General features: G+C 40.3%; 1 protein-coding gene across 1 annotated transcript; it reads left to right on the top strand.

The window, feature by feature from the left end:
* The first annotated feature begins 96 nt into the window (after positions 1-96).
* Positions 97-27,511, top strand: LOC106552049 (vomeronasal type-2 receptor 26-like). Its single transcript, XM_087707967.1, has 8 exons — positions 97-102; positions 1,927-2,166; positions 4,830-5,057; positions 16,068-16,358; positions 17,545-17,721; positions 23,554-23,781; positions 24,691-24,817; positions 26,613-27,511. The coding sequence occupies exons 1-8, from the start codon at positions 97-99 to the stop codon at positions 27,509-27,511; spliced, it is 2,196 nt and encodes a 731-aa protein (XP_087564093.1).
* Positions 27,512-27,640: the final 129 nt, after the last annotated feature.

Raw genomic sequence — 27,640 nt, 5'->3', positions numbered from 1 at the left:
AGGAGGTCAAATCTTGCATCAGAACATCTGGCTGTATAAGATGATGCAGAGAATCTGGGCAGGCAAAGATAGGCAACTGCTGTGACGCCTTCAGTCATGAAGGTAAGAAAAGACACTGAAGCTTCATTGTTCTGAAAACTTTGGTTTTTTTTCAAGGATTCTTCTAAGGTTCAAGAGAAGCAACCACAACGTATAAATCAGTTATGCACAGAAATGCATTTCTTCTTATAGTCTTACTATGGCTTCTGATGCCTCATGCAGTCAATGGGGTGCTCAAAGCCAGATGTTCTCTGCATTTCGGGAAGGATGAATTAGTTTCACAGAATCATTACAGGCCAGGAAGCCATCTGTTAAGTGGTATCATCTCCGCAACAGATACTCAAAACTTACCATTCAAGTTCCTCAGCTTTCCCTCTGCTAAAGTTTCCAAGTAAGTCACTGAATGCTTCGTGGTATTAATTTCTCTACTCCTTGCCAATTACTATAAGCTGTCCTCTTTGGGGGCATTTGAATGATTGTCCTGGTTTAACTCTATGGGTGGTTATTAGGAATCTTTTGGTAGATTGTAGCTGATGAAGCTGCTATGGAACTGGAAACTTCCCTGAGATGATAAAAGGCACAATATTTTCAATGCCAACATATTAATTTGCAGCAGAAAATATATCAGGATTCCAAGTAACACCACGCAACAAAAAAACCTCCAATGCTTGAAGTTCGTCAAAGTTCCATTTTATTGGAGATGTCACATTGGTACATCTGGGAAAACCTGAATTGGAGAGTTCTGGGTTTTCCCCAACTAAAAGAAAGTCAAAGATCCATTCCCTGCACTCCCATGTCCATCACATGGTCCAATCAATTCACCATCCGAACTGGAGATGATAATAATGATATGTACTTGCCGTGATGTGTATATTGCTTGAATAAATTTATCTCCATGCCTTCCAAAACTTTAAACATAAAGACCCAATTTAAATTGTCGAAGGCTTTCTCAGAATCCAGAAATATAAGGGCTACTTGCTTCTCTTGGTGGTATAGTAAATATTCAATAACATTCAAAACACTCTGACATTGTCGCTCAGTTGCCTTTTTTTTTTTTTTTTTTTAGCCAGATTGGTCTTCATCTAAAACAGCAGAACATTCTTTAATTTTTCCATCAAGATATAACAATGTTCTTGATATACATCTATTGACAGGAAATGATACAAACAATACTTGGAAGAGCTGTGTGTGTCCAGATCCAACAGAATTTTGAGAATTGTACAGTCAGGGCCATTTAATTTATTGATGTTGCGGGGCAAGCATATATTGGAAATGTGAGTTTTATGTGCTTGAAATATGATTGTAATGAAACAAGAATGTCTTTCAAGTGTGGGTTTCCCCACCCCTTGTTTTGCTTCAAAACCTTTAGAATCAGGGCATTTGTTCAAATCACTTGAATCATGGGGGAAATCATCATTTAGAATAACAGAGTTGGAAGGGACCTTAAAGGTCTTCTAGTTCAACTCCCAGCTTAGGCAGGAAACCCGACCCCACATCAGAAGTTTGGATAGCCAACATTTTCTTTAAAACACCGATTGTTGGAGTATTCACAACTTCTGGAGGCAAGTTGTTCCATTGATTAATTGTTCTCATTGTCAGTAAATTTCTCCTTAGTTCTAAGCTGCTTCTCTCCTTGATTAGTTTCCACCCATAGCTTCTTAGTTTCCCCCCATTTGTTTCAAATATTCACCAAAATCAACAACTGATGGCAACTGTGCATTAACTTCAACAACTGGATAAATGTTAGCTTTGCGTGCAAGAAGGAGGGGCATTTTAAAAAGTGGAAGAGATACAATAATGTTTTTGTTGATGATTTGATGTATATCTATTGACAGGAAAGGATACAAACAACAGTGGAAAATTCTGTCCTTCCTTTTTGCCATTCAGGAAATCAACCAGGATCCCCATCTCTTACCCAACCTCACCTTGGGCTATACTATCAATGATAATTATTTCAAAGAAAGAATCACCTCAGATGCCTTGCTAGATGTGCTTTCAATTGGGGAGGCCAATGTTCCCAACTACGACTGTGCAAAGCAGGAAAATATATTGGCTGTCCTCGAAGGGGATGTACTTGACATTTCTATCCATATTTCAACCCTACTGAGCCATTACAAAATACCTCAGGTGTGTCTCTGTTTGCATCTAATTGTGTTTGCAGCTGGCAGCTTCTCAGCTCAATTCCACTCACGGTTTTCTCTCAAAAATTCAAGGATGGTTTCTATCTAAAAATGGCACACAATCAGGAAGAATTGAAATGATGAAAGCAGCCACTTCTCTCACCATTACTAACCAAGCAGAGAAGCAACCTAGAACTAAGGAGAAATTTCCTAACCGTGAGAGCAATCAACCAATGGAACAGCTTTCCTTCAGAGGTTGTGGGTGCTCCATCACTGGAGGCTTTCAAAAGGAGACTGGACAACCATTTTTCTCAAATGGTATAGGATCTCCTTGCTTGAGCAGGGGATTGGATGAGAAGACCTGCAAGATCCCTTTCAATATTATTTTGTGTCTAACCACCAACCTGAGCTACTCATATTCAAACACATTTCATTATTCAATGCTCTTTGCTCCATCACAGCCACAGTCTAGATTAGGAGACAATGCTGGGGATGTTTGTGGGAGATCAAGGCTCATGCAGAAGGTGTGAGGGATATGAACTGGTCCTAAAGGAAGGCAAGTTCTGTGCAAGGGCAGTTCCACTGATTTGATCCAAAGTTTGTCATTTTCTTTTCAGGTCAGTTATGCCTTTGCTTCACAAGTTCTGAGTGATAAAAAATACTTTCCTTTTTTCTACCAAGTGCTCCCCAGAGAAGGCATCCAATATCCAGGGATTATCAAAGTTCTCTTGCATTTTAGATGGACGTTGATAGGGCTTGTTGCTCCAGCCTCTGAGAATGGAGAGAGATTCACAAGAACATTGATTCCTATGCTTACAAAGAACAGCATTTGTGTTGCTTTTTCATTAGGCACCTCCTTTTCTTTCAAGGACTTAGGGAAGACCATTGGCCAGTTGAACAAATGGAAAAAAGTCAATGTTTTTGTTGGTTATGTAAAGCCAAGTTTCTTCCTAGGTCAAATATTCTTCTTTCATGTAATGATTGAAATGTTTATCCAGTTTGAGGTTGGAAAAATCTGGATCACCACAGCTTTATGGGATTTTAGCCTAGAGTTAAAATCTCCACAGTACCTCTCCTCCCTCTATGGTTTTTTATCCTTCTTTATCCACAGGCATAGGTGGGAAATCAATAACAAATTTCCCCTCCTTTACTCTTCCATTCAGAAATTTGTAGAAGAAGGCTTTCATTGTTTATACTCAAAGCCAGCTGGGTCTGTGAAAGGATGGACAAGATGCCGCGAAAAAGAAGATTTGAGGATCCCTTCCCCAAAACATTATGAAAAAATCCTGTCTCTTGATGGTTATCACATTTACAGCACCCTCTGGGCTGTGGCACGTGCCATAAACATGGCTTATTCTTCCAGGTCTACCAGGATTGTTAAGAGCAGGAACTACCAATTGGAAGCTCAAATGCTTCAACCTTGGCAGGTATTCTCTACTCTACATATCCTCTAAATAAGAATCAAATCCTTAAATCCATATCATGAACATGCTAGAAATTCAACAGGAAACTTAAATTTTATGTCCTGTATCCAATTCAGAAATTCCTTGTATTGATTCTACCATCTGAAGTCTTATAGGATTAACGGATACTAGTGAAGGAATCCAAATGTACTGAGGAAATCAGTATCTACTTGATTCTATTAACCATGGTTCAAATTAATATAGTATCAGGTAGCACAGTGGTTAGAATGCAGTGTTGCAGGCTAATTCTGCCTACTGCCAGCAATTTGATCCTGACTGGCTCAAGGTTGACTCATCCTTCTATCCTTCTGAAGTCAATAGAACGTGGACCCAAATTGTTGGGGGCAATATACTGACTCTATAAATTGCTTAGAGAGGGCTATAAAACACTGTGAAGCGGTATATAAGTCTCTTAATATAAATCAATTAATTACAGAGTCTTGAGATTAAGCCCAGCTCACTTTTCTCCAAGATCAAATCTGCACAGGTCTAAAATCTTTAATTTTCACATGTCTTAAGAAGTCAAGCCCCTTTGATTGATGATGACTTCATGGGGATGTTCCCTGCAGGTTTCTACTTGATTCTCTTCAAATGTTAACTATTGTTGGGGGCAATATGCTGATTCTGTAATCCACTTAGAGAGGGCTGTAAAGCACAGTGAAGAGCTTATATAATTCTAAGCGCTAGTGCTATTATTTTTATATGAATATTATTTCTTATTTTTATTCTATTACTAGTCAGACCCAACACTGCTTAACTTAGTTCAAACACTTAAAAGCAAGGGGGGAAAAGCATAAAATTTTCAGAAATATAAGAAGTCCAGTAAAAAGATGATCACAGATCAATTCATGTTGGAATGAATTCTTCACCATAAAGGACCACTGAAAAGGTCAACTTGTCAAATTATTTCTCTTGTATCACTGAAGATGTTACCGAATTGTGCAATGAAATACCTGCAAGAAAACAATCAAACTCATAGAGCACTAAGGATTCCACAGTTCAATCCAGAGCTACAAATATTATCTTCTATTCTTATTATTTTGTTTGAAACATTTAGTTGCTTAAGCAGTGAAAAGTTTCAAACCAAAAAACAAAAGAAGTCCAGTTGCCATGACTCAACCTCCAGATGAATCTAACTGGATGACTGAGAATCTTTATTGACATTCTCTTTTATCATTGCTCTCCATCCTGCACTTTTCTCTTTCAGCTGCATCCATTCCTGCAAAGCCCTCAGTTTCATAATGGTTCCATGGATGGAGTCTATTTGGATGAAAACAGAGATCTGGAAGCTGACTTGGACATCATGAGCTGGATTATGTTCCCCAACAAGTCCTTCTCCAAACAGAAACTAGGAGATCTAGAAAGACAAGGATCCCCAGATCTCAAGTTTACTCTCAATCAGGATGGTTTTGCAAAACTGAAATGGCTCAAGAAGGTAGGAAAAAATGGGTCTCTTCCATTTCATGGATTTCAAATGTTTTTAATTCTGTAGTGAACTCTTGAGTACCAAGTGTTTATACCAAATTGTTGATTTTCAAGAGAAATGGTTTTCCCTGGCTCTTCAAGTAAATTGTACAGAAGAAATAGAATATTCAAAATCAGGGTACCTCAGATTGCCTGGAAGTTCGTGTATCACATATTGAAAGAGGACTTAAGTTCTAAAGAACTTAAACTCTAAAATCAGAACTAAGAAAGCTGAAAGACAACAAAGTGATTGAAGGAGGAAAGAGACAAAAAGAGGTAACATACATGTCACTGAAGAGGGTTTAAAGATCCTTTAAAGGCTTTAGAATTGAATCAGAAAATCCAAGAGTTGAAAGCATCTATTGAGGTTCTCAAGCTACTACTAAGCCTTGAAATCCAATGAGTATAGCCCACTCTCTCAATTTGCAAGTTGTTCCAAAATAATCCAGAGGAGGTGATTGAGTGGAATGGTTACTATTTTTTTCTTCCCTTTTTATTTGGGGGGAAGGGGCAAGTACTTTCATGTCAGCATTGACTCCTGGCAACTACCCCAAGAATCCCCGGCAGTTTTCTTGGTGAGATTACAGAAGTGGTTTGCCACTGCCCCTTCCTAGAGCTAAGAAAAAGTGATTGGCTAAAATTTTTCCCAAAGGCAGGATGAGAAGTCACAATCTCCCACTTTCTAGCCAGGTGTCTTCACCATTATATCAAACTGGTCCTCATTGTCTTTCCATAGAATACTCTTTACATGTTTCTCCTTTGGTGTTCCTACTTTCTTTGATTAGGGCCTCCCTACTTCCAGATGTGTGGAAAGTTGTCAACCTGGATTCGCTAAGGCGACTCAGGAAGGAGAACCCATCTGCTGTTACCTCTGCCTTTCCTGTGCAGAAGGAACCTTCTCCACTCAGGAAGGTGAGTGAAAGCACCTTTGGAGGAAACCACATGTTTTCCATGGAGGGGCTTTTGTAAGGGCATTTTTAACCTTTGGTCTTTCAGTGTCAGTATGGAAAATATATCATTTTCCTCTGTGTATGCTATATGTCATGCTACAAATGAAGCAGGGCTCGCACCTTTTGTGTTGTTATCAGATGACACAAGACAGCTTAGGCACTTTCTGTATTTTGGGATTCTTTGTTGCTTTTAATTCCATTCGGGAGAAGCTTGTTTTATCAATATTGCACCCAGTTTGGGTCCAGTTTACTTGCCTTCTAGTAAACACCTAAACTAGACATTTTTCTCAATCACCCTTGTTGCTGGCAAGTTTATTTTATTTATTGTGTATGTATCAGAGGTGGGTTGCTCCCGGTTCGGCCAAACCAGTAGTGGTGAATTGGCCTGGGTTGCAGAACCAGCAGTGACTCAAGCTGGCCAGGCCCCGAACCAGTTCCCTGATCTGTTCTGCTGTTGCCGGCATGTTTCTGCGCATGTGCAGAACAATTTATAGTCAACTGTGCATGTGAAAGCAACGTGCAACACGTGCACAGCAAACCTGTACCAACCGGTACAGGAACCCACCCTTGGTATGAATGTGTGATTTTAGAACAGCTCCATCCATTTTTGCTGCTTCAACTGTGCAAGGAGAATCTTAGAAGTTTGTCTAAAACAAGCAGGACCTCTGTTCAAACTACTTTGTGTTTTATTAGTATTATACATGTTAGCAGGGCTCACATCTTTTGTTTTGTTATTAGATGACACAAGGCAGCTTAGGCACTTTCTGTATTTTGGGATTCTTTGTTGCTTTTAATTCCATTCGGGAGAAGCTTGTTTTACCAATATTTAATCAGTATGCTTTTCACCCAGTTTGGGTCCAGTTTACTAGCCTTTCAGTAAACACCTAAACTAAACATTTTTCTCAATCACCCTTGTTGCTGGCCAGGTTATTTTATTTATTTTGTATGTATCAGAGGTGGGTTGCTCTCAGATTGGCCAAACCAGTAGTGGTGAGTTGGCCTGGTCGCAGAACCAGCAGACACCCAAGCTGGCCATGCCCCAGAACTGGTTTCCCAGTCTGTTCTGATATTGCCAGTATGTTTCTGCGCATATGCAGAATAATTTACAATCAACTGAGCATGCGCAAGCAACATGCAATGCATGCACAGCAAACCGATACCAACTGATACAGGAACCCACCCTTGGTGTGTATGTGTGATTTTAGAACAGCTCCATCCATTTTTACTACTTTAACTGTGCAAGGATAGTCTTAGACCTTTGTCTAATACAAGCAAATGAAGAAATGCCGATTTATTTACTTGCATAGAACATGCTTTCAAGCTGCAAGGTGTGCAGTAGCTGAAGCAAGGGATGGGAACTCACCCTGCCACACAGTGCTAGGGCTCAAACCACTGGAGCAAAGAACATCTTTGATGTTATTAAGCCACTGAACCACCATGTCTCTTTTCCATTCTTCTGATGGAGAATGGTTTAAGAAAGATGAATAATTTTCTCTATGAATCAAGGAGAGAATTATTTACTCTTTCTTAAACCATTTTAATGTTCATTTTTATTTTACTATTTGGATGGTTTTCTCTTTAAGCCAATCAAGGGTGAGCAATAAAAATATATCCTGGTGTTTTTTTTCAGATGCAGAAAAATGCACCAAGTGTTCAGTAGATCAGTATCCAAACCAGGAACAAACCCAATGTATCCTCAAGATCATCACCTTCCTGTCTTATGAAGAAACATTGGGCATCATTCTGGTTTCCTTTATCCTATTTTTGTCCTTCACTACTATTGTAACATTTGCAATCTTCATTAAATATCTAGAAACTCCAATAGTGAAGGCCAATAATCGTGATCTCTCCTACATTCTCCTCCTGTCCCTCCTTCTTTGTTTCTTAACCTCCTTCCTCTTCATTGGCCCTCCAAAGCAAGCAACATGCCTTCTCAGACAATCAACCTTCAGCATTATCTTCTCGGTTGCTGTCTCTTGTGTCCTGGCCAAAACAGTTATGGTGGTGCTGGCCTTCTTGGCTACAAAGCCAGGAAACACAATGAGAAGATGGTTGGGGAAGAGCTTAGCCAACTTTATCATCCTTTCTTGTTCCAGTGTCCAAGTTGCCATCTGTATTTTCTGGCTGTGGAATTCTCCACCCTTCCCTGATTCTGATATGCACTCTCAGCTTGGAGAGATCACATTACAATGCAATGAAGGCTCTGTTGCCATGTTTTACATTGCTCTTGGCTATATGGGCTTCCTGGCTGCCATCTCCTTTGTGGTGGCTTTCCTGGCCAGGAATTTGCCTGGGGCCTTCAATGAAGCCAAGCTGATCACCTTCAGCATGCTGGTCTTCTGCAGTGTCTGGGTGTCCTTTGTGCCAGCCTACCTGAGTACCAAAGGGAAGTACATGGTGGCTGTGCAGATCTTCTCCATTTTGGCCTCCAGTGCTGGTCTTCTGGGCTGCATCTTCATCCCCAAGTGCTACATTATTTTACTAAGACCAGACCTGAATACAAAGGAGCAGCTAATGATAAAAGTAAAATAGAAAGAAATATTCTTATTATTGGGTTTTTTCCCCAAGGTGAGACCTCTGGCACCACTTTTTGCTTCTCACATAATAACTTTGGATAAATTTGTTCTGTTCAAGGATCATCCATTATTCCCTTCCCTTGTGTTGATCCATTTCAATTATTATCTATCCAGTCAATTTTATTTAAGTTAGTTACTCTCAGCAAGAGGTACTGTATATCACAATATTTGTACATCCCAAAAGGGTCTTTTCCAGGGAAACCAATGTGTCAACACAGCCATAAAACAATGAGAAAGAGAAGGACTGGTGAAGGCTGGGAGAGGATTTTCAAGTGGTGGACACAGATTCTGAGAAACAGAGACAATGTGATCAGCCTCCTAACAGGAACTCATCTGAAAGATACAGTGTCCTTGACATTTCACCTGTACATTCTTTTTAAAAACCTCATTATCTATAGTCCTGCCTCATGGTCTCATAGCCATCTGCTAATGGTCTCACCAATATTATTTCTCCCTTTCTCTTTACTTTTGAATCTATAGCATTAATATGCAAGTGATGTACTGTAATTCTGGGTTCATAGTCCCTTAAAACAGTGTTTCAAGAGTTTTCCAACTTCACTCATACATCAAATTTGGCTATAGGTATCATCTTAAATTAGTTCCAATTTTTTTTGTTAGTTGTGAAATCATGTCCAACCCATCGCAATCCCATGGGCAACATTTTTCCAGGACTTCCTGCCCTCTATCATCCTCTGGAATCCATTTAAGCTCATGCTGACTCCTTCAGCGTCTCTATCCAGCCACCTCATTCTCTGTCATCCCCTTCTTCTTTTCCCCTCAATCGTTCCCAGCATTAGGCTCTTCTCCAGTGAGTCCTTCCTTCTCATTAGGTAGCCAAAGTATTTGAGTTTCATATTCAGGATCTATCCTTGTAAAGAGCAGTCAGGGTTGATCTCCTCTAGGACTGACCAGTTTGATCGCCTTGCAGTTCAAGGGACTCACACGAGTCTTCTCCAGCACCATAGTTCAAAGGCCTCAATTCTTTGGCATTCAGCCAAAGTTCCACATTTATATGTGGTTTATTACTTGGTTCCAACTTTCCTACTTGAATTTGGAGGTTCTCTTGAATTAACATGAATGGCATGAAATGTTGAATAGTAGATTCATCACTTGATTTGTTTTTAAGATACAAACATACACCATTTCTAGTCTGATTCCTTAACCACACAGATTTTTCCCAGATCTTGCCTTGATTTTGCCGCTATCAATTCATTCTTAGTAAAAGTACATCTTCTCTAAAACCATGCAGTTGAGGGTTTTGTATCTTAGGATTTAAATGGAGACAGACCTGACACCCTCTTAAGTCTAATTTAGGAGCTAAAAATGTATTTCAATATGTTGATGAAAACCTCAACCAGTACTAAGAGATCTAAATGGTCAAACTGAAGATCATTCTGAAATAATTTGTCCATGTAATATGCCAAGAATGGACACTGATGGATGCATTAGAATTTTTGCTTTGTTTTGCTGATTAGAAAAATATACAATTACCTACTACAATTTAAAATGGAAGAAGAAATAGTGAAGGAAAGCATGATAACTTGGGGAAAAACTTTTGGCTACAACATAGAATTAGAGAAATGGGAAAAGCTCTGGGGGAAAAATACAAATTGACAATGTCGACAGCCTACAAATAAAACTGGAAATACAGTCAGGCCCAAGGAACATACTCTCATATATGGTGGACATGGACAGTAGCAAAAAAAAATTGGATAAGAATAAAAACTGGCTTGAGGACATAATTAAACAACCAATAGAATTAAAACTAGAACTATTTTTATTAGGGATAATTACAGGGAATTATGAGGTGGGAAATGCAATATTTAATATTACATGTCATAACTGCAGCTAGAATTATATACACACAAAAATATACCATCAGAGGAAAATGTGATAAGAAAAGTGTTAGAATTCACTGAGATGAATAGACTTACAAAAGAAATAAAAGATAAAGGAGAATTTGAATACTACTTGGTATGGAATATATAGTATGAAAGATTAGTGGAAAGTTGTAAAGATTAGGAAAGCATCAAGAGAAGAAAGATTAAAGAATCAGAAAAAAGGTACAAAGCCATATAAATAGACATGATATAAAATGTAAAATGTACTGTACATAAATTAATACACTAGTGAATTTATATGTATAAAAGAAATATATGTACACATGTATGGATATAAAGGGGGAAATGGTATAATGGATGTATACCGATGCAGAAATGTTGCAAAAATGATAATTGTGTTATAAAACTGGAAAAAACTGTTCAATAAAAATTAGTTTTTAAAAAAGAAAATTTACTTTATGTATTAACAATAGGTTTCAATTAAGGATCGATAAAATATTGTATGGGTAATAATAATGCCATTTTATAAAAGGACAACTTAGATGCATATTTAGGGAGAAAACTGTTTTAACTCTAGAGCAAACATTTGTAATGTTAATGCATCCATTATATTGATAATGATTTGCTTAATCTCTAAACTAAAAAAAAACCTATATTGTGAGATAAAGGAGGAATCTAGTGCAGCCACCACGCAGTATTATTTCATCATCTTGGGTTGAGTAAACATATTTTCTTTGACTTCCACTGATTATCTGGTGTATTTTATAAAATAGATCATACCAAACAGATCTGATGAAGATGTTGAACAGTATTGGGCCTAAAACAGAGCCTTGGGGTACACCAGTGCATACTTCCCTCCATGTGTGAATACACCTGCACAAAACCCAAGCAAATGTTGAGAAATGGCTAAACTTACTGTTTTAGCTATAAAACTAGCCCAAGACAAGCTTTATTAATCAGAGGAACAATGGAATATTTCCCTCCAACTGGTGAGCTGTATTGAGAAGAGGACAAAGTTAAAGCCAGGAAAATCTACAAATCTGTTTTTGAAAAGCTTTGTGATTGTGTCATCTATCCCTCTTGCATTGACCATATGTATCTTGCATTGATGATATGTTTCATCCTATAGCAATAGCACTTAGACTTACATACTGCTTCATAGTGCTTTTACAGCCCTCTATAAGTGGCTTACAAAGTCAGCCTATTTCCCCCAACAATCTGGGTCCACATTTTACCCACCTCGGAAGGATGGAAGGCTGAGTCAATCTTGAGCCAGTGAGACTTGAATTGCTGAACTGCAGTTAGCAGTCAGATGAAGAAGCTTGCAGTACTGCACTCTAACCCCTGCACTACCTCAACTCTATATACCACTCAGGCAGGGGTGGGTTTCAACCGGTTTGCGGCGGTCCCCGCAAACCGGTTGGTCGGCGAACCCGGAAGTAAGTAACTTCCGGGAACAGCGAAGGGCCCACCCGCCCGCCCGCACTCCTTACCCGGTTTTGACAAGTTCTGCGCTTCCACGCATGCGCAGGACGCATACAGCGCCTGCGCGATCCTCCAGGAGCAGCTGGAGCATCGCACAGACGCTAGTACGCATGCGTGCACCGCGCATGTGCACAAGGACGCCGGCGGCCCCATTCCAACCAAACCGGTTGGAACAGGGCGAGAAACCCACCCCTGCACTCAGGAGAAGTAGGTAGCCAGGTGCTCTTATGGAGGTTCAATCCCTCTACCAGGAATTAAATTCAGAGACCTTTGAACCATAGATGGCTACACATGTCACTTTAGCTTTGGGAGTTATCCAGTTCCTGATACTCAGTGGTGTTGCAGGAGGATGTATAGAAGTAGTTCTCAATTTATGAGTGTAATTGAGTCAGGAATAAGTGGTAATTTGTGCTGGTCATTAAGTGTGTCACCATGCGACAACACCTGATATTACTTTTTTTCAGCAGCCTTTATGCAAATATCACATGACCATAAAAATGGTCACATGATCAAAATGTAGAAAACAGTCAAAAGTCTCTTTTCTCAGTGTCGTTGTAACCTTCTGACAAATGAAGTTAATGGGGAAGCCATAGTCACTTAACAACTGTGTTACTAATTTAATAATTGCAGTGATTCACTGAACAATTGTGACATGCAAGGTCATAAATAGAGTAAAACTCCCTTAAATGCCTGCCAAGCAACAGAAAATTTGGGCTCAATTGTGGTCATAAGTCAAGGATTCCCTGTCAATGGATAAATAAATACTGCAGTGAGCCTTGATTATTGTTTTTTGAGGTCCTGTGTTTGATTCCACAGGTTCCACCTTCACAAAGAAGAAAAACAGCCTTTCTGATCCTGAAGTCAAACATTTGGTGAACATAATAAAAGAATAATAATTTTCAGGGGTTTTCTTCTGATTGACTATGTTATAAGAAATAAGAAGTGGTCAGATGAACAAGGGCAGCCACTTATCAATTAAAAAATGCAGCCAAATTCCACCACAAATCAGAGTCAATTATACCTAGACTGAAGCCTGACATTGCACAAAGATGCTAAAAATCACTCTGGGTGGTGGAATGTATCAAGCGATACGTATTTTGAAGAGACATTTAGAAATTCTCCTTCCTCAGTTCTTTACTTTTCTTCAAAGAGAAAAGAGTACAGAGAAGAGTATCAAAGATGATTAGGGGACTGGAGGCTAAATCATAAAGAACAGTTGCTAGAATTGGGTATGCCTCATTTAATGAAGTAGGGACACAGTGGCTCAGTGGCTAAGAGCTTGTCGATCAGTAGGTCAGCAGTTCAAATCCCTAACGCCATGTAAAAGAGTGAGCTCCTGTTACTTGTCCCAGCTTCTGCCAACTTAGCAGTTCGAAAGCATGTAAAAATGCAAGTAGACAAATAGGGACCACCTTTGGTGGGAAGGTAACAGTGTTCAGTGTGCCTTTGGCATTGAGTAATGCTGGCCACATGACCACAGAGACATCTTCAGACAACACTGGCTCTTCAGCTTTGAAACAGAGATGAGCACTGCCCCCTAGAGCCAGAAATGACTAGCATGCATGTGCAGGAATACCTTTACTTAGTTTAATGAAAAGAGGGAGTCAACCTATTCTCTAAAGGACCTGAGGGCAGGACAAGAAGCAATGGACGGTATCTAAACAAGGAGAGAAGTAACCTAGAACTAAGAAGAAATTTCATGGCAGTTAGAATAATTAATCAGTGGAACAACTTGCCTCCAGAAGTTGTGAAAGTTTCCACCCCATCTCTGACTCCTCCCAGTGGGCCCCTGCCTGTTGACTCAGAGTTCAGAGATGTGATGGCTCTCCTTGTTGCCATTACCCCAATTATAGTGATTTATTTGTTGCTTTAGTGCTAAATCTCTAAAGGCGTTTTGGAAAATTTTCAGATTTCCCACAAACACAGCTATAATCTGCTTTCAGCATGATGTCACATCAAACACATTGCTGGTCAGAAAACCATGGAGACATAAATAGTTTTGGAGAAAAAGAGAAGCTGGGAAGGTTTTTAGGACAAGCAATGGCTGTATTGCCTTCCCTTCTTCAGATGTGAAGCCTTGGCTGGACTTTGCTTGGATTAGGAAATCTCTAGAGCTTCTGTCTTGGCAGAGGGCTTTGCTTGGGCACAGGACAGGCAGTTCAATGAGGAATCTGTGTTATGTTGCTACTTATTTTGCTACTTGTGCTGTTTCTGTCGCCTCAAGAAGCTTCTCAGATGCTCAAAGCCAAATGCCTCCTGACTCTTAAGAGGGACCAGGTGGATCCACAGAACCACTACAAGCCAGGAGACTTTCTCATTGGTGGCATAGTATCTGCCACACAGATTAGGCTTCAACCCATAAGTTTCAAGGTAGCACCTTCAATGAAATTAAGAGAGTAAGTCCAGCTTCCTCCAATGCTTTAGAGCTGTTTCATTTTGCTCTGGTTTCTAAAGTTCCAGCCTTCCTTCTTATAATAAATGATTCCCTTGATCAGATAGATTTTTTTCTCCCATTTCATCCTTGGCAATCCATTTATAGCATTGCACTCATTGCGCCTTCTTTGAAATTCTCAAATATAATCATCAGTACAGATTTTTATTCTTGACTTTTAAAGAAAAAAAACGTTTTGTGAAATCCTCTGAGAAGAGTGAGTGTGTTGATGGGGAAAAGCGGACAATTAGAATAGAATAACAGAGTTGGGAGGGACCTTGGAGGTCTTCTAGTCCAACTCCCTGCTTAGGCAGGAAACCCTACACCACTTCAGACAAATAGATATCAATGTTTTCTTAAAAATGTCCAGTGTTGGAGCAGTCACAATTTCTGGAGGCAAGTTGTTCCACTGAGTAATTGTTCTAACTGTCAGGAAATTTCTCCCCAGTTCTAAGTTGCTTCTTTCCTTGATTAGTTCCACCTATTGCTTCTTGTCCTACACTCAGATGCCTTGGAAAATAGCTTGACTCCCCCTTCTTTGTGGCAACCCCTGAGATATTGGAACACTGCTATCATGTCTCCCCTAGTCCTTCTTTTCATTAAACTAGACATACCCAGTTCCTACAACCGTTCCTCATATGTTTTAGCCTCCAGTCCCCTAATGATATTTGTTTCTCTTCTCTGCACTCTTTCCGGAGTCTTCACATCTTTTTTACAATGTGGCGATCAAAACTGAATGCAGTATTCCAAGTGTGGCCTTACCAAAGCATTATAAAGTGGTATTAACACTGTGTTGGCTTTTTGGGTAGCTGTTGCATACTGCTGTGCTGACTCATATTTAAATGGTTGTCCACTAGGACTCTAAGATCCATCTCGCAGTTACTACTATTGAGCAAGGTACCATCTATACTGTACCTGTGCATTTTGGTTTTCTTGCCTAAATGTAGAACCTTACTCTTTTTAACTATTGAATTTCATTTTGTTAGATAGCGCCCAATTCTTCTTTTCCACCACTCTCTTCCCACACAAAAGGGTCAACATAAGTAGAATAATGGTTGCAGGATCTGGGTATGCCTAGTTTAATGATAAGAAGGACTAGGGGAGACATGATAGTACTGTTTCAATATCTCAGGGGTTGCCACAAAGAAGAGGAAATCAAACTATTCTCCAAAGCATCTGAGGGTAGAACATGAAGCAATGGGTGGACACTAATCAAGGAGAGAAGCAACTTAGAACTGAGATTAAATTTCCTGACTGTTAAAAACAATTGATCAGTGGAACAACTTGCCTTCAGAAGTTGTGAATGCCCCAACACTGGGAGTCTTTAAGATGTTGGATAGCCATTTGTCTGAAATGGTATAGGATTTCCTGCCTAGGCAGGGGGTTGGACTAGAAGACCTCCAAGGTCCATTCAAATTCTGTTATTCTATATTCTAATATTTAGATCCTTCTAACTATTAATAATTGCAAAACATAAAGTCTGTCAGAAGCTGGGATTGTGCTTTTGACCTTGAATTAATAGTATTTCTTAAATTAATTCATTGTTTCTGCTCATTTGTTGTTATTTAATATTTTTAGGAATGTAGTAGTCCATTCAGAGGAAGACATGAGCATAGGTAAATTAGAGTATTTCTGTAAAAAGAGATTAAATAAAAGGTTATTTTCATTGATTGTGGTCTAATACATTTGCATTTCTAGGATGACAATGACACAATACTGGAAGGTGCTGTCCTTTTTTTAGCCACCCAGGAGATCAATCAGGAACCCTACCTCTTAGCCAATATCACCCTGGGTTACAATATCTATGAAAATTATTTCCAATCACAAATGACTTCAGAGGCTTTGCTGGACCTGCTTTCAGAAGGGGAGGGTAATGTTCCCAATTATAGTTGTGGAAGGCAGAGAAACACAGTAGCCGTCCTTGAAAGGGCAGAGGCTGGTCTCTCCATCCAGATGTCGACCATATTGGGCACCTACAAAATCCCACAGGTATGTTTTTGGGGTTTTTTGTGTTACTGAATTACAAAGTATTACAAAATACCAAAATAAATACAAGATCACTGAGGGAGAGGGGAGGGGAAAGGCGGAAGAGAAGTGAGGGATAGAATAACAGAGTTGGAAGGGACCTGGGAGGTTTTCTAGTCCAACCCCCTGCCTAGGCAGGAAACTCTACACCACCTCAGACAAATGGTTATCTTCTTAAAAACGTCCAGTGTTGGAGCATTCACAAGATGGCTTCCCGGGCTGACAAATCATCTCTCTGTCATATCAGTAGTCAGGGATGGTGGTTGAAGGGTATTCTGATCTAGGGCTCCTGAGAAAGCATAAATCACAATCTTAGTCCCAAAAATCCTCTTTTATTTAAACATCTGTGAATTATGGTCATATACAGCCCATAATGTTTCAGAAACAATCTGTAAGTGGTCCGACGAATGTCTGCTCAAGTTGCCAAAGTCTTTCAGGGTAATATTGATAAGCACCCACCTTTATCTCCCTTGAAACGCTGCCAGAGACCTAATTGCCAATTAGTTTTGCGAGGCCAAGTGTAGCTAATCGTGTCCTGCCATTCTGTTGTGCAGGAGGGGGAGTCTCACTGGCATTTTTTTTTTGCATGCTTTTGCTTGTGTTGTGACACAAACTTAGGAATTAGGAAGACAGCTTGTCTTTGGAGACGGAGCAGACTCCCTCCCAATTGGTCTCTGCCTGGTTCCAAGGCCATCATGCCCTGGGGGTAACTGTTCTCTGCCTTGCAACTCAGCATTCTCAAAACAGCCTTGCAGCATCACATTGGCCGCCAGTGGACTGGTCGGGGAGATTGGGTTTGGGGAAATGGAAGAACTGCTTTGTGCTTTATGCGAGACCTTCAGATTCCACCTGACTTTACTGCAACCACTTCCTCTCAGTAAAAAACTTCTGTTGATTCACCTTGATGGAGTCAAGAGTTTTGCTTTCCTGAGTGACCGGCTGGGGCAGTCCTTATCAGTGATGGGTTGCTCTTACCATCACTGCTCATGGTCTGTTCATGCATGTTCCGTATGTGCACTGCGCATGTGCCTGATGTGTGCTGTGCATGCATGCGCTCTCCACTGCCCTGTGACACCCAGCTGCTCATTGGAAGTCATGTGCATGCACAATTGGCACATGCGCACAATTGGCCCGGTTGCTTCAAAAACAGGTATGGAACACGGGCGGTACAGTAACTGCTGCTCTCGACTACGACCAGTATGGCCGTACTGGGCCGTACCGGCTGAAACCCACCACTGTTCCTTATACTCTTCTTCCTGGTATGGTTCTTTTACAAGAGCAAAATAACCGGACACATCTCTACCGAAAATTATGTATTGCAGATATTGTAATAATTCCACCGTTGGGGCTTAATTTTGGGTTTTATGGGCCTCAGAATTAAAGCATCACCTTTTTTTTCTCTTCAGATCAGTTACAGTTTTCATTCCCAGTTTCTGAGTGATAAAAGTCAATTTCCTTTCTACTATGCGCTGCTCCCTGCTGAAGAAGTCCATTATGCAGGAATGGTCCAGCTTCTCCTCCATTTTAGGTGGACCATGGTTGGTCTCCTTGCTCCAGACATTGAGTATGGACAAAGGTTCATAAGAACATTGACTCCCATGCTGATAAGGAGTGGCATTTGTCCAGTTTTATCAGATACATTTTCTGTAATTAATCGGAAAATCCTCATAGACTTGGATCTATATCTGAAATGGAGAAAAGTGAATGTGTTTATTTATGGTGTAGATGCCAATACATTCAATATAGGGGTTGGTTTGCTGAATTATGTATTTAAATATCATTCTGAGCCTCTTAGAGGAAAAGTTCTGATCACAACAATGCGCTGGGACTTCATTACTACTTTGACAGATGATACATTTCTCTCAGAACACATCCATAGCATTTTTTTCTTTCTTACGGAGGGAAGTAAAACTATAAGACATAATGTGAAAGGTTGGAAGGACATTTATTCTTTCATGGGATACTTCATGTGGAACTCCTTCCTGTGTTCCAACACCAAGGATGGCTTTTCAGTGAAAATCTAGAGACGGTGCAAGGAGAGATCAAAACCGGACACCCCAAGTGAAGAGGAGGTGATTCAGATTCTGGCTTTGGACAGCTATTTCATTTACAACACAATCTGGGCTGTGGCAAGGAGCTTAAACTCAGCTTTTTTATCCCGATCCAGAAGGACAGCGTTCAAAGGTGATAAAAAAATGAAAACTCCAACACTGAAGGCATGGCAGGTATTTTTTTGTATTGCACATCTCTTTTTTATTTAAAATAAGTTTTTATTAAATACACATTAAAAACATTGGACATAGAGCGCTCTTCCTGGCTTTGTCATTTCTATGCATATTTTGACATAACCACAAATACAATTTCATACACTGCTACTTTGATCTTACGAACATATACCTTGTCCTCATTTGTCTAAATATAGTCTGATTTCAGTTCTACTAATCTTCATTATTTTCTGTTTCGACTCCTTTTCCTCATTTCCAACCATTGGTACATTTTGTTCTAACTTTCGTAATATTCTGACTCACCCTTATTTTTAAGTTCTAGTGTCAGCCTGTCTATTTCTGCACAGGCCAAAGTTTTCCTTATTATTTCTTCTGGGGGTATCACTGTTTTTCCAATTTTGCTCAAAAAACATCTTGCTGTGGTTGTAAGATGCAGCATCTCTTATTTTCAATGAATTATTTTTATTTCATTTTCATTTTATACAATCACTTATATACTGTGCGTAACAAAAAACAAAAAAGAAAAAGAAAAAATCCACCATTAAAAAAAACCCCAACATAACACTTCAATCCCCCATACACCCTTTCTTCTCCCCCTCCAACTTTCATTTCTCCCCTCCAGCATTCCCCTCTTCTACTTCCCTTCCCCCTCAGACATCTCCCCCTCCCTCCATCTCACCCTCCTTACATTCCCCTCTCACTCCCTCTTTACTTCTCCCTCTTCTTTCCCTCTTCTCCTCACTTTGGTGTATCCCTACAATTAATCTATTCAGTTTATTTTTTAGAAAATAAAAGAGAAAAAGAAAAAAAAAAGGAAAACGAGCCGCAGTATACAAGTGAATTCTTATTGTTCTAAGAATTGAAACTGTAATTCCACCCTCCCCCCTCCCCCCTATAATCCCCCCTCCCTAACCCCCTTACAGCTTCCCAGGTCCCATACCCGGCATAGTTCTTTAACAAGCACTTCAGTATAATAAAGCCAGCTAACTTTAAAGTTAAAAAAAAATAAAAGAAAAACAAAAAAAAGGGAATAGTAAAAAATAGAAAAGAAAAAAAACACACACACAAAAAGAAAAACAAGAAAGGTCAATAAACCCACTACATTAACACAGCTTCCCATCATCTGTAAATCTTAAACAATGTAGCTCATTCCAAATTTCGGTTATTTTACTACTTGCAGGGTTTCAAACTGTATTAGAGCCAGGTAAGTTAATCAATTAGGATTCCCCAACTAAAAGTCACATTGCTTTATCTATCTATTCAGACCTTTAATTTATCTCTTTTTTATCCGAATATCCAAACCTTTCTATAAAACCATTAAACTCAAGTACTTCTTTCATTTTTCATTTCCAACACCTCCCATTCTATCCTTACCCACATCCACATGTAAATTTTTACCTTCCACCCTGCCTTTATCCATATCCACATATATATTTTATCCGCGTCCATTGCTCCTCACATATTTACTCCACTCCTGGAGACTCTCTGACTAATCTTTCTTAACCTTATATTGAAATAGCAACTCATACAAACATCAGCTTGCATTCTAGCCCCAATTAGTCTAGTTAAGCTTTCGCTACCCTTCCCTCTCCCACGCGCCTCCCAACTCCGTTCGTCCCAGACCACAACTCAAAAAGATCGCAATCTCCGCTCTCCTCGCCTAGGAAAATAATTCATGCGCAATTTGAGTTAGAGTTCAAACAAATCTTATATACAATATGTGTCCACAATCAGCAACGCTTCTTTCAGTCTCCATGTCTCATCATCGATATGCACCTTTTCCATTTTATCCCAGGCAGAAATCATAAAGTTTTAAGAACATCGCTAAGTCTTTATTCTTTACTCTTCTGCCCTTCCGGAAGAGGAAAGCAGCACCCTCTGCCTTGTAGCCACGTGTCTCGCTGCTTGTCTTCTCCTTCTCCTTGTCTCTCTCCAGGTCCGGATGAATCAGGAAGTCCCGCCTTCAGGGTCTTGTAAAAAAATTCTCGGGCTTCACAGACAGAATTAATGCGGTGTTTTTGATTGCCAAATGTAACTGTAATGCCAGCTGGGGCTTCCCATTTGTATGGAATCTGAGAGTTTCTGAGTTCTTCAGTTAAGAAAATATAATCTCTCCTTGCTCTTAATATTTGAGATGGTATCTCTTTAAAAACAATCAAGTCCTGTCCATCAATTCTCAACCTCTTGTTGTAAAGCCTCTGTATTATCACATTTCTGGATTCCCTTGTGGTAAAGTATATAATTATGTCCCTCGGAAGCTGTCGCTGTTTTGCTACCCACGAATTCTGGCGGTAAATTTTTTGAATCTGCCAATCAAAGTTAAGTCCCGGACTTCCCACCGAGCGGCTAAGAGCCTCAAAGAAGATCTGTTTCAAATTCTCCTGTTCGTTTTCACGCAGTCCTCTAACTCTTATTGCGAAGGCAGTCTTGTTATAATTTATCATGACAAGTTGTTTTTGAGCATTTTCAATTTCCTGTTGTAACGTTTGAATTTTGGATGTCAAATTAAAGTTAGTTTCTTCCAAAAGTTCCAATTTATCCTCCGTTTCAGCAATATAATCTGTCATGACTGTCATTACTCCGATCATATCCTGCTTTGCTTGAGCAATTTTAGCATCAAATTGATCATATAAATCTGATATCAGTTGATTAACTTCCTGTCTAAAATTATTAAGTGTTTGGAGAAGAAATTCTTGTGTTAACAAATCTCCAGTGGAGGGCGTAGGAGGCAAGGGTAGCGGCTTCATAGCAGTTTTTTGAGATATGTTATTAAGGAAGCGCTTCTGTTTAGATTTGGGAGCCATTCCAGAATAAAAATAAAAGACAAGCAATCAAGCAAGCCAAAAATCAAAGTCTCTGCTCCCCTCAGTTAATCTTTTAACAGTTAATACGGAGAAGCCTTCAGGAGAGCAGGGCTGACTAAGTACGTCACATCGAACACAAAAGCTATAAGATCGCCATCTTGTGACGCAGCTGGAAAAGGGAGCCTTTTGCAAAGTTGAAGCTGGTATTTTAGATAGTGATAGAAGAAATTCCTCAGGAATGGTCCCCGCCCGGATTAATTTTTAAATAGCTTAGCTTTGTCCTGGGGGGGGAGGGCAATCTGCCTAGGGCTGCAAAAAAGGCAGCTGCGGAGAACTGGCTGGAGTAAAAGCTCAGCTAATGTTGAACCTCTTCTCCATTCACAGCAAAAAAAAAAGCTATGAATTACAAAGAGATCCTAACGACTGACCTTCTCCCTGCCCCTTTCTGCCAGAAAGGGGAGATATCTATAGATCTTATAAGATATACAAACCAGAACCCTGAGAGGAGCTTCGTTGAGCTCCCGACGGCGGCAGACTCCTCCCCCTGAAGCCAGATGCAGCATCTCTTATTGCAGTGGACAATCAATTTTACAACTGTAACAACTGTGCAACTATTCTGACAATAGTAATCATTTATTTTGGATACAAAAATTAAGATGAAATCAAATTTTCCATTGTTCTACTGTCAGGGTTCCAAGTAACACACTCCTAATGAAAGAAAACTCCGAGGTTGAGTTTCCTCAAAGTTCCATTTTATTACAGATATCATAATGGCACATTTGAGAAAACCCAAATCTGAAAGCTTCCAGGTTTTCCCCACCCAATTGAAAGTTCAAGACCCTGCCTAGCACTCACATGTCCATCACATGGTCCAATCAGGCCTCGTCCCAACTGGAGATGCCTCCCAGTCACACCACTCCAGGTGCAGGGCAAGTTATCCTTGACTCTCTGAGAAAGGAATGTTATTTAGATTATATATCTCCCATACTCCACATAATTCCCCCTCCCATTTTCCTACAGCATTAAATGGGGCAGGCCTGAAGGCAAAAGATGGCTTCCAGGCCTGATATCTACCTTTTGTATTTCTTTCACCCTGCTCATTTCTTTTACAATATATGTCAAGCTTAGAGGTGTATTCAGGCTGCTTTCACTTTTACTGCTTCTCAGCTTGCCAACGAACTATGGGCAAAAGGGAGAGGGAATTGCAATGTGGATTGTAAATATCAAGCAGTCCAGTGGTGCCTTTTGTCATAAAAACAGGTATAGAGCGCAGGTGGGCAGGTGGGCCAAAAAAGCCACTGTATCAGTTCGCTCTCAGCTGCTTCAAACCGGGCCGAACTGGCAGCAACCCACCTCTGAAGCAGTCACATCACATCAGCAGATGTTTGCCATCTTATCATAGCAATATTGTGACACTGAATTGGACAATATGACCTGCACTAATAGGAGAGAGGGAGGATTCTATAAATTAATTATATTGAATTGGCAGGGAATTAGCCAGAGCTGATTTTGCTTTCATTCTGTGCCTAAATCATGTACTCAATAAAGTTCTTCTGGAGACTCAGGCTGGCAAACCATTACTGGTTTGGCCAAACCACTCCAAACTAGTAGGAACACACCTCTGCTCTAAAATAGAGCAAAGGTACCCACAGTAAAAGGGACCAGTGGCTTAGTGGTTAAGTTCAAAAGCACTTAAAATGCAAGTAGAAAAATAGGAACCACCTTTGGTGGGAAGGTAACAGCATTGCATGTGCCTTCGTTGTTTAGTCATGCCAGCCACATGACCACAGAGTGGTCTTCAGACAGTGCTGGCTTTTCATCTTTGAAACAATGATGAGCACCAACATCCCAGAGTCAGAAACAACTAGCACATATGTGCAAGGGGAACCTTTACCTTTACCCACAGTAATCTTCAAGACTTTTCTCTTAGCGATCAGCCCATTGGCCTATACAGCAACTGTTATTTAAATCTGTTCACCAACTTTGTTGGGAGAAGTCATTCTTGGTCCTTCAAAAGATTTTTATTCTATGTTTCTTAGTACAGTTCCTTCATTCCAGCTCAAACAGATGAGTTTTCCCTAGATCTTTGGGTGTCCTATGTAACACTACTCGTTTTCTCTTACATTCCAGTTACATTCCTTTCTTCAAAACTCTCAGTTCTATAATAATTGTATTGATGGTGTCTATTTGAATGAGAATGGAGAACTGGTAGCAGATCTGGCCATTGTGAACTGGATGATTTTCACCAATAAGACTTTTTTCAAACTGCCATGTGGGAGTCTACAAAGACCAAGGTCTTTGGATATGAAGTTAGTGATCCAACAGGAAGCTATTGCAAGGATGGAAGTGCACAACAAGGTGGGAAGATATATTTTATGCTGCTCTTCTTATGAAAAGGATTGTTATGCTGGCTCAGGGGTGGAGGCTTGGGATGTGATCTCCATTCTCCAAGAGAGGTTAAATGTTGACTTATACAGTATATACTGATACAGTATATCTGTCAGGCCTGCAATTATATTCCTTTTAGAATTTTGGCCTGTCACAATTTCTCTTATTTCATTATGCTGTTTCATTAGTATAGTTGATGGGAGCGGGAATAGACAGGATTAGGATTGTGGAATGTATTGTTGTCATTCTTTTCTAGAAGCCAAGGTCATCTTTTGTCTCCGCACTTTTACACCTGACCGGAAGCAGCTGGGTGGAGATGCCAGCGTGGAAGAAGATTGGACCCTGTAATGGATTGTGGGTGTGGGGACAAGATCATGAACTTTTAACTGGGTGGGATTCTGATGTAATTTCCAGAATTGGGATTTACATAGATGTGCTAAGATGTCTGCTTTATTAAATTGGAACTTTAAGGATCGTTTTGCCTTGGACTCTGATTTAATTCTACATGATACTTGGAATGCTGACAATATCACTAAAAGTTCCAGTTAACTGTTTATCAGTTTTCTGCAAGTGAGTTAGAATTAAATCATCAGACAACATGATTAATTATTTTGCCAAAACAAAGCATCAATTCAACTGTCCTTGAGAATGTGCATTGATAATTCTTGGAGAATGGGAAAAATTAGAAGAGAAAATCAACAGGGAAATAACAAGCAGCTGAATCAGTTTGATGAGTTCCATAGATTTTTCTTTTTAGGCTTCCAATTTAGCAAACCTAGGCATTGATCTGGAGATCCCCAAACATTTCATCTTTTGCCTCATTTTGGAAATAAAATACCTCATTTTCTGAAGGCCATTAATCTCCCTCTCTCTGCACAGCCTCTGCCTCACTCCAGATGTGTGGAAAGTTGTCAACCCGGATTCATGAAGGTGGCTCGGGAAGGGGAGCCCATCTGCTGCTACAATTGTCATCCGTGTGCAGCAGGAACCATCTCCACTACAGAAGGTAGGTGACTGCAGAAGAAAGGAGCAAATGCTTGGGAGAACTATGTAGTCTGATATTTTCCATGAAAGTATATTTTGAAATGTGGGCTTTCTTTACATAAAATGCCTTTATAAATTATACATTTAAAGGTAAAGGTTCCCCTCGCACATATGTGCTAGTCATTCCCGATTCTAGGTGGTGGTGCTCATCTCCATTTCAAAGCTGAAGAGCCAGTGCTGTCCGAAGATGTCTCTGTGGTTATGTGGCTGGCATGATTAAATGCCGAAGGCCCACGGAACGCTGTAACCTTCCCATCAAAGGTGGTTCCTATTTTTCTATTTGCATTTTAAGTGCTTTTGAATGCTAGGTTGGCAGAAGCTGGGACAAGTAACGGGAGCTCACTCCGTTATAGGGATTAAAACCACCGAACTGCTGACCTTTCGATCAATAAGCTCAGCATCTTAGCCACTGAACCACTGCAACCCAATAAATTATACATTTACTGTACTTAACAGCAAATCATAGGAATGTTAAAAGGTAAAGGGAACTCAATGGCCCAGTGATTAAAGACACTGAACTTGTCAGCTGAAAGGTGACACTTTTCCACATCTGCAAAGCACAAGAGGAAGAAGTGGGACACAAGTCTAATTTATGGATGTTACTGCTTGTTTTGCAACATCCCACTGTGTTTTATATGTGAAAGTGATCAACACTTCAAACCAGTAAACACTTTTAAATTAAATATATGAGGAGAGGAGAGAAGAGGGGAGGAGAGAAGAATCATCACTTAGATTTTTTTCCTTTCTCTCATTCTCTCCCTCCATTTTTTCTCATTTCTCTCTCTCTTTCTTTCTTTTTCTCCCCTTCTCTCTCTCTCTCTCTCTCTCTCTCTCTCTCTCTCTCTCTCTCTCTCATCTCTCTCTCGCATGCATGCATGCATGCATGCAGAATCAAGATACCCTCCTGGGCCAGGATCATGGCGGGGGGCAGCGACTCCTCCTCCCGCTGCCACCACTGCGCAGGAGAGCCGGAGCTCTTCCCTCCCTCCATTCAGCAATGGCAGCTGTGCTCCTCCCCATTTCTCTCCTTTCTGAGACAACACGAAATGAACTGTGGCTGGTGCTGAACTGCTCACGAATGACACTGAATTCCAAAAGGCAGCCAATCATGGGCAGTGCAGAGAAAATGCTTGGGGCGCTTCAGCCACGTGGCTCTGCAGAGATGATCACGCCTTCTCAGGATGGAGAGTAGGTCATGTGACCAGGTCACCAGGGAGCCACAGAAGAGGGGTCAAAGAGCCACATGCAGTTCTAGGGCTGCAGGTTGCCATCACCTAGTCTATACAAAATAGAGAAATGCATTTTATGTCCTCCCTCCATAGCCAATTCTTCCTAAAGGGCTCCTCCATCTAATATTTCTTGCTTCTGGGGAAAGGTAGCATTTTTACACGTCTGCTGTCAGAATTATTTTACTCCACTGAAGGAAAGGTTTTCTTTCTATCTATGAAGCACAGACAATGGATTGACTTCAAGTTTCAACAGACTCAGCAGTGTAAAACTAAAGTTGTGGCCCTTCCATCTTCCTTGGGTTCTTCCTTCCTCCCTCCCTCCCTTCCACACTCTCAACAGGTTAGCTGGAAATGTAATATTAAAAAAAGAAAAGAAAAGCAACATTAAGAACTGTTAGCTGCAGAAAGATGAAGAAACACACTGGTGTCATTCATATATAATCATCTTCACCAACAATAATTTCACCCATGCAATGCATTTGATCAAAGGCAAGCTATATGGTAGATTCTACTCTTCCTCTTTTTCAGATACAGAAAAATGTCCAGAAGATCAACATCCAAACAGCAATCGGGACCACTGTATTCCCAAGATTATAAACTATCTGTCTTATAAAGGAAATGTGGGGATCACCCTGACTTCCATTGCCTTGTTCCTTTCTTTAACTACAAGCTTTGTCTTGTGGATCTTCATTAAATTCCTGGAAACACCAATTGTCAAAGCCAACAACCGGGACCTCTCCTACATCCTCTTGGTCTCCCTCTTGCTTTCTATCTTGACCACCTTCCTCTTCATTGGCCAGCCAAGGAGAGTGACTTACCTTCTCCGACAAACAGCCTTCAGTATCATTTTCTCAATAGCCATTTCTTCCATCTTGGCCAAAACAATCACAGTGGTTTTGGCTTTCTTAGCTACAAAACCAGGGAATAAGATGCAGAGATGGCTGGGGAAGGGCTTTGCCAACTCTATCATCCTTTTTTGCTCTGCGGTCCAAGTTGTCATCTGCACCATCTGGTTGAGCATCTTTCCTCCTTTTCCTGACACTGACATGCATTCCCAACCTAGAGAGATCATCATACAGTGCAATGAAGGCAGTGTCACCATGTTCTACTCTGCCCTTGGCTACATGGGTTTTCTGGCCATTGTTTGCTTCACAGTGGCTTTCCTGGCCAGGAATCTACCTGGGGCTTTCAATGAAGCCAAGCTGATCACCTTCAGCATGCTGGTCTTTTGTAGTGTTTGGGTGTCCTTCGTGCCCACCTACCTGAGCACCAAGGGGAAGTATATGGTGGCTGTACAGATCTTCTCCATCTTGGCTTCCAGTGCTGGCCTGTTGGCCTGCATCTTCATCCCCAAGTGCTATATCATTATTCTCAGACCAGATCTAAATACAAAAAAACATGTGATGTTGAAATTAAATATAAAATGAATTTTAGATATCTGTTTTTACAGAATAGCATTTAGTAATTCTGAAGTACAATAGGAGTTATGATAAGAGCTGTAATGGCACAGTTAGAATGCAGTATTGCAGGCTGACTCTATCCACTGTCGGGAGTTC

The sequence above is a fragment of the Thamnophis sirtalis genome, unplaced genomic scaffold (genome assembly GCF_051295495.1).
Source record: "Thamnophis sirtalis isolate CommonGarterSnake01/CBP01778 unplaced genomic scaffold, rThaSir2_p1.2 scaffold_3, whole genome shotgun sequence".
Lineage (NCBI taxonomy): Eukaryota > Metazoa > Chordata > Lepidosauria > Squamata > Natricidae > Thamnophis > Thamnophis sirtalis.
Note: the sequence above shows the minus strand (reverse complement) of the source record. Positions and strands in the feature narration are given on the sequence as shown.